This window comes from Sinocyclocheilus anshuiensis, unplaced genomic scaffold (genome assembly GCF_001515605.1).
Source record: "Sinocyclocheilus anshuiensis isolate Anshui unplaced genomic scaffold, SAMN03320099.WGS_v1.1 scaffold112, whole genome shotgun sequence".
In the NCBI taxonomy this organism is placed as follows: Eukaryota; Metazoa; Chordata; class Actinopteri; order Cypriniformes; family Cyprinidae; genus Sinocyclocheilus; species Sinocyclocheilus anshuiensis.
In genome coordinates this window covers 1,644,571-1,655,593 of record NW_015557175.1, presented here as the reverse complement: position 1 = coordinate 1,655,593, position 11,023 = coordinate 1,644,571, and the positions used below count along the sequence as shown (strand labels likewise).

General features: G+C 39.2%; 1 protein-coding gene across 1 annotated transcript; it reads left to right on the top strand.

Moving 5' to 3' along the window:
• The first annotated feature begins 646 nt into the window (after positions 1-646).
• LOC107678405 (early growth response protein 3-like) lies at positions 647-5,633 on the top strand. Its single transcript, XM_016473641.1, has 2 exons — positions 647-1,033; positions 4,065-5,633. The coding sequence occupies exons 1-2, from the start codon at positions 880-882 to the stop codon at positions 5,174-5,176; spliced, it is 1,266 nt and encodes a 421-aa protein (XP_016329127.1). The 5' UTR covers positions 647-879; the 3' UTR covers positions 5,177-5,633.
• Positions 5,634-11,023: the final 5,390 nt, after the last annotated feature.

The following is an 11,023-nucleotide window of genomic DNA, read 5'->3' as shown; positions in this document are numbered from 1 at the left end:
ATGATCTGTACACAGCTGAGTAGGCAAGTGGCTGGCGGGTTTAGTATCAAATACGGCACTGATGCTGCTTTGCTTTTGTACAAATGATGCCGCATTAGTGCAGACTTAAACTTTTCGATTGTAACGAGAGAGCACATATTTGATCTTTTACAACTGATTATTTCTTTTTTTCATAATTGTCTATTTTAATCAATAATTCCATGTCTATGTTTATAATTTTATATTTAAAACATTATTTTTTTCATAATATTGTTAACTAGGCCTACTGCATTTGTAAATGCATTTGTTCCGCTTCTGCATTAAACAAATGCACCTTTTCATGCAGCTTCAGGTGCACTGCAGGTAAAAGTGTCCCGGTTTTTACAGTCATGCGCTCTCACAGATCTAGTAATATCCATGCTCACGATATGTCTTTAAAACACTTCTTACTCTTCGTAACAAAATGTCCCTTCACTGCTCCACTGAGCACTTATCTTCCTGCTGCCGACTCTAATGTTCCACTATGAGGAGCTTCCATGTGACGTCGAGCGGCCGTCTAGCTTTGTGTGTCCATATATGGTCATCTACGTCACGCACTTGTTCCGCCCCCCTCGTTGAACAAGAAAGCGGTGGAGTTCCCTGCGCTCGCTACACTTGTGCAATCACCACCACCACCAACAACATCTCTCTACTGATCCAGAGACAATAACACTTCACAGAAATCAAACACAAAGCAGTCCTCGCGAGGAGACATCAGCGCGGTGCCCGTTGCGCGCTCGGATACAATTTCAAAGGGATTGGGATCTCTTTCTGTCGCTTTTAGAGAGATTTCAGAAGACTGGAGATTGATCGGGACGGAACACCTGTGCGTGCTCATTAATGACAGACTGAATAACTGCTATGACAGGTAAACTAGCGGACAAGATCCCTATTACCATGAGCAGTTTAATCAACACCATCCCTGACAGTCTCTACCCAGAAGAAGACATTCCCAATTCTATGAACATTTTCACAAACCCGGACTCTATTTCGCACTACTCGCAGATGAATACAGGTAAGGACAAAAAGTTTTGGGTCGCTCCTCACTAAGCTGTTGTTGGAGGTTTTAAGCTGTTGTGTTGGCTGGTTAGAGTTTTATTGTGCGGCATCAGTTGTCTTGAAGCCCCGCAGCACCTGTTAACGCGCGCCTGCAAGGCTGCTAGTCACAGTAGTTTAGTAGCAGAACTAGTCATACTGCGACTTTATAAACATATCTGTTCAGCATTACTCCCCTCATACAGTTTTCCAAATGTTCTTCACGATTCGGACTGTGCAGGCTTAATTTTCTAGCGTATTTACCTAAATACTGAGTAGTAATAATAACGAACGGAATGGATATGTAGCCTAATTATTGTATGAGATCGCTTACGATTACATATTGCTATAGTTAGTATTATCAAATGTATTTGTGTCATAACATTATAATGAGCACCTTAAAGTAAAATAATTGGTGATTTATTAGACGAATTCCCTACAGCCTACAGTTGCGCTTTTTCTTAATGGAATTCTGCGTAATGAAATCGCGTTCAATTTGTTGCCAAATTGTATTTTATAAAGAAGGTGTTTGAAAGTAGGCCTAGTTCAAATGTTCCAGTCACGTGATATGAGTGTGAAGCGGACAGGTAGGCTAATATCAGGTAATAGGTATCATTTCGAGCCCATGCGTCACGGGGACACGCGGAAACTCCTCGTTCTTTACTGCCAATTCATACACTACACAGTCGTGAACGGCATAGGCTATTTATTACGTATTAATCCAGTCAAATAATGCCAAAAGCCGTTTCGTTTTTTACTGAGTGCTTTATTTCCTGGAATTCTCTTGATTTCGGGCTGTCTCCGTATAATATTGCACCGGTCTAATATTCTGTTCTATATATAGTTATTCTCTTATTTAAAGGTTTTGATTAGTCAGTGCTTTATCCAGTATTGACCCTGTTTCTTACCCTCCACACGCGCGGGTGGGCGTTTATATGCGCCCAGCTCTTAAAAAAAAAGCTCGGGCCGCTCGTGAAAACACGTGAAATGTAAAATCTCTAAATTAAAATATAATTTAGTCCCCGAAAGGTTTATTACCTGAATTTGACAACGCGTGTTCTTTGTAGCCGATTCCTTTCGCTTTATTCGCGGACCCTTTAAAATGTTTGTCCTTTTTAAAATCAGTTGAATTTTTCCCGCACATTAAAACATATTTTAAGGACCTGTATTTTCGCCTAGAATTCAGGGAACAATACAAAATAAATTAAATCGGACTATTTGCTAAGATAATGGTGCCAGAAAATTGAGGAATTCCTTCCAGTCAGGTCATCAAATTGTTAGTTTTTTTTTTCCTTAACGTCGCTGTTTTTTCCCTCTCTCTCTCTCCCTCGAACTATCAGATATATTTAAATACTTAAATAGTTGAAAAAAAAAAACTATTAAATGTGTTAGCTGATTTTTATTTTTAAGTGCAACGTCATTAGCCTTCTGTAACTTAGTATTTTGCGACCTTAAAAATCAGGTGAGTTGTAAAAACATCTATATTATCGAGAGTGAAAGCATAAGATCATTCGTCCTCTTGATGTATATATACTGATGGAGTTTCACAGAGCTCTTGATGTGGTTTTCACTCTGCAGGTCAAAAGAGGCGATGCTTCCCACACTTGCGGGAGAGTATTGACCTCGTTTCGTTTATTAAAATATCAAAATTAATACGAAATATGAATGCCAGCTTCCGACTGAAAATGCTAGTCCTTAACAAATGCGTGAGTTCTTGAAAAAGTGAATATTTTGAGAATAATTTCTCAAAACATGTCGATTTTCTTGCATTTCTTGAGTTTCCCCCCCTTATTTTTAAATGACATTATTTCTTCTCAAACATAAAAAATTAATAAAATACGCTATATAAATTAAAGTTACAAAATATAGATATTTAAATAGAATATAAAAAAGAAAAAGGTTATAACTGCGTATCACAATGTTTCAAGGTGACAAACCCTTCTTGTCCTTACAAAGTGTCCTACCAAACGCCCCTGTAAAAGATACCCACAAGTGTGTGAAATGCATCTCCACACACATCCTGTAATGACAGGCATAGCATGAAATAAACAGACAGTGTTTTTTACTTATCAGTGAAATACAGTCTTCTCTCATTCTCTCTGATTTTTGCCCGAATGTGTCTTTTCCTTCAGACACAGCACAGCATCTCTTCACACATGTACCCTATGTGTGTTGAACAGATACGAGGACCATCTGTAATTTTCATTCTGTTTGTTTCTACCGTAAGCCACAATTTGGTGTACACACTGCGATTACTGTAAGTGCATGTACAAGACTAAACTTAGTGAGCCATCGTAAAATGTTGAATTTACAGACATGCGTTGTGATCAGCAGTGTATTGTGTTCAACAGCGTACTTTTGTCAGACATATTAAAAGTGATTGAAATGACTACAATACACCAGATCTTTGTTTGGTAGATTTTAGAGCAGCCGTCAAGTGTCGAGAGACATCTCTCTGAAAAGACTGAAGGTGTGGGAGAGAGAGAGAGAGAGAGAGAGAGAGAGAGATTAAGTGTTTATAAGAGTAACAGTGATGTCAATCGTGACATCCTGTTGTACGGAGAAGCCTGATTGCCAAATAAGTTCCAGTCCTACGACTGAATACGCGGCCGTTTAGACTTTGTGACAGAAAGACAATAAGCTGGCGAGGGTGGAGGGAGAATATTGACTGGAATCTTAAATGTCTTTGCATTTCTGATTTTGCCAAAGATCAATTTCCACGCCTTCATTCGGACTGATATGCTTCACTTTCTTCGCTTTTTTGGAACAGGCGATTAATAGAGGTATGCCAAGATGTTGTTTCTGAGACCAACTTAAGAATAAAGTTATAAAACAAGCAAATCATAGTGCCTATTAGTATAGATTCTCCTAGAAGCTTTCTCTGTAGATGCAGAACTTTCCACTAGTCACTTTCCAATGTATTTTTTTTTGTTCCTAACCATTATTTGGTGTGGTGTTCAATGTGTGGCATTCTGAATTGACGGTGTCCATTCTGACCCCCTGTCACACAGATAATATCATGGATTTGGGGATGGGCGGCGAGAAGGGCAGCGGAGAAGTTCAGTACAGCTCCAATTTCCAGTCTGGTCGAAGCGGACAAACCGTCACCTACCTGGGCAAATTCGCATTTGACACCCCTCCATCCGGCAGCATCGGAGGCTCCGGTTGGTGTCCTGACAACAACATCATCAGTCTGGTGAGTGCAGGAATTCTGGGGGTGTCACCGTCACCTGGCAACATCACCACCCAGACGTCTTCGTCGAGCGGCAACATGGGTGGCCAGTCATCAGACATGGAGCAAATATACGCACCACCCCTTCCTGCCTACTCGACCTGTGGCGAGATATACCCAGAACAGGTGACGTTCCACCACAGCCCGGCCACGTCCTCGTCTCTGCCCTACCCGAGCTCTGACTACCACACCACCTCCAAACCGGGCATGGACGGAAGCCTCTTTTCCATGATCCCAGACTACAACCTCTTCCATCACCAGGGGGACGTAGGGGTGATGGAGCATAAACCCTTCCAAACCATGGACCCTATTAGAGTCAACCCACCTCCCATAACTCCCCTCGAGACCATTCGAGCCTTTAAGGATAAGCAACAGATCCATCCCAGCTTTCTCGGTGGGCAACAGCACATTTCCCAACACCATCAACCCTCTCAGACACTCGCTCTCAAACCCATTCGACCAAGAAAGTACCCCAACCGGCCGAGCAAAACTCCCGTGCACGAGCGACCGCACGCCTGTCCGGCGGAGAACTGCGACCGTCGCTTTTCGCGATCAGACGAATTGACGCGTCACCTGCGCATCCACACAGGACACAAACCCTTCCAGTGCCGCATCTGCATGCGATCCTTCAGTCGCAGCGACCATCTAACCACACACATCCGTACGCACACCGGCGAGAAGCCCTTCTCTTGCGAGTTCTGCGGGCGTAAGTTTGCGCGGAGCGACGAGCGAAAGAGGCACGCCAAGGTGCACCTGAAACAAAAAGACAAGAAACCCACGGACAAGGGCAGTAGTGCTGGGGCAGGGGGGAGCCACACCTCTCCTCCCAGCTCCTGTGGGAGCGCGGGACCCAGCAGTGCCAATATCATGACCGTCACCACTTGTGCATGAGATGGACTTGCAAAGTAAGACTTTGAGGAGAAAAAAACTAAGGCTTCTTTCTCCTCTTATATACACACTTGACTCTTATACTCGCTCCCTCTCACTATATCCATCCGTTTCCTACGGTTTTCATTGATTATGGTGGCATTTTTCTGTAGCCACTATTGTTTTTGGTTAAATGAGTGGGGGGTAAGTGGACGAGTGCTGCATGGATGGGAAGGAGATGACGGTTCAAGCAGTCAGGTCAATCCACAGAAAGAGCACTTGCAGACGCAGCGCAGTCATAAGGGTCCAACTCTCAGCTCTGGGGACCAGAGCAATCTCTTGAGATTTTAGTCTTTTCATTTTTTCCTTGTATTTTGGTTTGACAGTGAGTTGTCAGATAAAAAGTGCACTTTCATTTGCTTAATGTGTTGCAGTCTTTTTAAATGATGGTTAATTATTTAATGTTTCTGTGTTGTTGTTGTTTTTCAACAGAATGTGCCAAATGTATTTAAATACAGCAGACAATTTTTAAAAAAATATATTGTTTGTATTAACCTAATAACTTCATTTCAAATGTTGATTTGGGGAAAACCTATGAGCTCTGAAGGCTCAAGGAGACTGAGTTCAGGTGGACGTTAAATGTCTGTTGCATTATGCAGTTGCATTATTTTACTATTTCGAAATCCCTTATATACAAGTAAGGGATGCAGATGGCATTTGTTATCAGCAACAGACTTTCAGTGCAATAAAAAACAACAACAACAACAACAACGACAATAAAACACAGTCTGGCTCACTTTCACAAGTTTACACTCTACAGTAGGGACTGAAATTAAGACACAGCTGAGGCCTTTACCTGTTTCGCTTAATTTAGTGGGCATAAGGGCCAAACCTGCAGTTCTGCATATCTACTTCTGGTAGAGTGAGATACGGTGATCCGATCCAAACATTTTGCCTTTCTGTTTTTGCTGCCTGTATCCCTGCATGCATCTAGTATCACGTCTTTGCTAGTACTAAAAAGATTGCATCAGTCACGACTGAAGAACCACAGCAATATGCATCCAATTCAAACCATGCAGAGTGTCAACAAGCATTAACACTTTAAAAATGACTATTTTTATGTGACAATTGTCCTTTTGTTGTCCTTATTGTCATTGTTTTACTTGCTCGTTTCCTGCTTTCATCATCCAATAATTTTCATTGGGTCCCTTTTTATGCACATTATATATTCAGCACGCATTTTAACATGTACACACGGTTTTCAAAAACGAAATCAGCCAAAATGATGGCAATGCTTGCCTGCGAGCATCACCACTGGGCAGGATTGATCTTAGGAGTCATTGTTTTGCGTTTTTACCGGCTGAGGCCTGCCTGCTATATGCATGCCATTCAAGATACTTTTGGATGGGAACAGTTTTGACATTTTTACTGCTCTCAGGGGCAGCACCGTAATGTGGTATATCTCCACGTTTACTCATATCTGGATCATGCCTAGAGATTCTGAATTTTAATGATGAGAATGAGAGGGGGTTTTGTACAGATAATTATACAAACATATTACTACATGTTTTCTACTTGGAATGTACAAAGCAATGTCCTTCAGTATTACGATGTTTGTCCATGCACGTGTGTGTGTGTGTGTGTACGTGTGTGTATACTAATGCATACGCAAACACTCGTATACTTAGATTTTACATTGACTGAATGTTGAAACAAAGGGTGTGTTTACATTTTTGTTTTCTTTCTTTCTTCTGTTTTTGAGATTGTGATTGTGTACATAGTGCAGAATGTTTTTTTTTTTTTTAAGTGTGTGTGTGTGTGTGTGTGTGTGTGTGTGACAGTGTCAAATGTGATGCATTCTCCAGCATTTCTTCAAAGTCTCAAATATTATCTGTTATTAGCGCTATTTTGCAAATGATGACTTGCGGACACACTGAATGATGTGTTTAATAAATGAATAAACAGTAAGATTATTTGGTGAAAAAAAGCAAAGCAAAAACCTGTGTATCTCATTATCTTATAAGCAAACTTTGCATACAAAACACTATTTAACTAATTTAGTATTTAATTAATTTAAAATTAGAAATGTTGAGCTTAAATTAAAAACCCACATTTCCAAAGGCTTAAAATTAAAACAATAATTCAAAATAGTTTCAATAGTTTTAACCATATGGTCCATAAGTCCCTAATATAAGCACTCCTCACTCCTGGCTGACATTCCCAGAAAAATTAAATCTTCTATTTTTTTATACCATATTGTTGGTTGGTTCTCACCATCTTGGGCAAACCACTTCTGCAACGTATATTATGGCAGAATTCCCTTTTTCTCCTGGTGAGGTCAAGCATGAATAACTAACAGAATAGTGGTATTTAAGATCATTTTTGAATAATTAAATATACAGAAATAATTTGACCATTAAAATGAATTGCTAAAATACGACAGTCCTTTAATTAAAAATGCAGCTCCTTACAGGCAATATAGAAAATGCTCATCAGGTTATAACTCTTGCAGCCGCGTTAAAATAACAAATGCAATATTTATCTGGGGTGCAAAACGGAAATGATACAAACCAAATATTGATCCAGAAACTCATCTACATACTGCTGAAATCTGCCGAAAGCTAAACAGGCATTCTGAATGTATACGTTGGCATTATTGTCTTGAATTATGCATCGATATGGCCCTTAATGTCAGAATTGTGCACACAAGTAAGTCTGTACCTTTTAACCTCTCTCAATGTAAGTGAAAAAGAGAATATTACATATTACATTTCTGGGAGGAGAGTGTTATTGTCGTTGTTATATCAGTTTCTGTAATATCGGGATCTGTTCAAGGTCCCTCCTCAGCTCTTCTTTTCAGAATTATCTTCATTTCTGAAGCACACATGGTATGAGAAGTATTGTTTTTTAAATAGGAATACATACAAAAACAGCTTCTGGCTTAATTTCTTCATGTTATTTTCTTTTTCCCCCTTTCTTTCTGTGCCAAGACACATCAGAATGCAGGGCCAAACTGCAGCAGTAAAAATAGCAAAGCAGTTCTCACAGATCAGATACGATACCCGACGGAATAGTGTGCTTACATGTGTGCGTTTCTTCAGTTTGAAGAGAACATTCTAAGTTAGGAGCTGCGTTATGGAATACAAAGGAAATTCATCTGACGATTAGAATGTGCTGAAGTAATTCTAATGTAAAACATAACATCTGTCATAACTCCGATTTTGTTAGCTACAACAAGTAAAAGTCTTCCTCATAAAGTTCTGTGAAGCAACAAGCAATCGTGACCTCCAGAAAACTTGTGTATGTGCGTGTGTTTGTGTTTGAGCATGCTTGCATGCACCTGTATATCTGTGCTGAGTGCTTCCATGTCCATATTTTCCATTTTTATATGTGAACGTCAGAGTCAATTTCACTAGAATAGCCAAAAATGAATTGCTGTGACCATGTGAGTACAGTATCAGCGAAACTAGCTCAATATTAGCCCTCCCCACCTGTTATAAAAATTATATATACATATATGAATGAAATTCCAGTATCATTAGCAATTAATCAAGAACTTTGCGAGCCTTTTCACTCAGTGCTTTTGTATAATACGAAGCAGCCCATTTTTGGGGCAAATGGATATCATGACGAGTCTCACAACTCAACTCCCCCCTCTCTGTCATGGTCTCAGCATGACTGTTCACTGTCCTGCTTTGGATCAGAGCCAGGATGAACAGCCTTGTTTCTGCCAAACCGGGTTGCAGGCTTGGCTGCCATGGAACAATATGCACAGAGGACAGCACAGAAATGTAAATGTGGCCCTAGTCAGCTCTGAAGCAGGCCCTGTTTCACAACACTGATTCACTGTTGTTTACCTGATTATTTTGCTCCATGTAACCCTCTCATTATGGGCGGTCATTAAAGACTGAGAGTAAACATTCAGCATTGGCCCATGACGCTGTCCACTGCGTTGTACATGATCAGTGACTCATCTCCTCTACAAAAAACACAACAGGAAGAAGAAAGTCATCTTTACTGATGCCCACCCGTTCTCATAACGTTTACGGTTTATAGTGTGCAAATAAATGCTTTGTTGTGTGGCCGATATTTTGGTATCCATATTCTTTTTCTACAGGACTGTATCTCTTACTGCATGTCTTGCATGTCTCTTATCAGATGGAGGCACTTAGTTGTTTGTGGTCACTTTTATGGATCTGAGGGACACGAGCGTGGGATTTAGCTCACTAGAAGAAAGGATGTTTTGATACGTTTTTACCTCCTGTTACTTCCATTGCCTTATAGTAAGGCCCAGTGGTAAAATCTCTTAATTGTTCACAAAATGAATTGATGTTATCCTTTTGTGGAGAGGAAATGTTCACTTGGCTTCTCATTTTGTTGTAAATTAAATGTTTACCAGTTGATGCGTACTTGAATACACACCTGAATAAAATACAACAGAATCCATTGTCTTTTTTTGTGTTGCTCATGTATAAAACAAACAAATATGTCAACCACCTGAAAAAAAATGAATAAATTGCCCTAAATTTGAAGGTGTGGGTGGTTAATAATAATAAAAAAAGTTGTATGAATAAAAATACATTTTGCAAAAATCGGTTTCATTACCACAGGGTAGTCAATTACTGTTAACTTTTAAATGTAAAAATTCTCATTTGAAGATTTATCTTGAAAGACGGAAACTATTGAAAACTATATGAGCACCCAGAGTGACTAACAGACAAAAACGTTTTTTTATTATTATTTTTTTTTATTATAAGTGTGTGCTATCTTTATATCATCTGCTGCATTAAATGCTCAAGTTCTTTAAATTCCAGTAAATTATGTTTGGCTGTCAACATATAAAATTCATTCTTCAGATGGAAAAAAAATAGCCCTGAAAGTGATTACAACGATATCATTCCCATGTTTCGTTACCGTTATGGGTCACCATACTTGGCCACATGTCACGTCACTCACTTATAGTCGTGGTGTGCACCTACCTATTCTCAAAAGAATTAGACCTTTTTTTTTCTTTTTGAATTTTTATTTAAGGCTCATTCACACCAAGAACAGAAATTATAATAATATCTAGAATGATAACTATATTAGTGGTCACAACAATAGAAGATTTCTACTGCTTTAAATACTCAAGCATTTTAAAAAGCAGGATTGATTCTGATTGGCCTTCGATATTTTTACTGTTCACCAGCAGGAAAAAAAACATGTTCTGAACTTGATTCCAACCATACTCTTCCTCTGTGTCTTTATCGTTATATAGTTGTGGTGTGGACTCTGCTATTCTCATAGAACTGGAATGATTATTAAAACGTTTTAGTTACCGTTATCGTTATAGTTATCGTCCTTGATGTCAATGTGCATTAAGACATTGGCATTTTCCAATAATTCCAATCAAATTATAAATGATATTCCTTTCATATCTCATTTTTTTTTGTCCGCAGTAGCAATGATTTGAATAAAGATCAGAGATTTCAAACATATCTTATTAAATTCAATCATCTTAAGTACTCACGTTACCTGAGTTATATATTCGCAGTGTCTCATTTGTGATTATTCCTACTTCTGCTAAAGATTTCAGGAGAAATATGAGACAACGTTCACACAAAGTTCAAATTAAACATAACATGAGCACTCAATAAACTTCCCAGAGCCTTAAAATAGCAACTTCCGAGTTATAGGATTTTGCTTTGGGTAAATCCCTTTAAAAGTATTCGACAGCCCTTATAAAGTTTCAGTAAAGAATGGGCAATAAATAATGCTGAACATAAACCATTACCGACACTACGAAATCTGGTATCATTACAATAATTTGGTTTGCTTCATAAACGCAGTGTGTGTACATGTCTGGTACCTGTTGCGCGGCTGTAGTTTGAC

What these genes read in the sequence shown, in the direction of transcription:
- LOC107678405 (XM_016473641.1), top strand. Translation starts at nt 880, where the DNA reads ATGACAGGTAAACTAGCGGACAAGATCCCTATTACCATGAGCAGTTTA. An exon ending in CTACTCGCAGATGAATACAG is followed by an intron (nt 1,034 to 4,064) that starts GTAAGGACAAAA and finishes CCTGTCACACAG; the next exon opens with ATAATATCATGGATTTGGGG.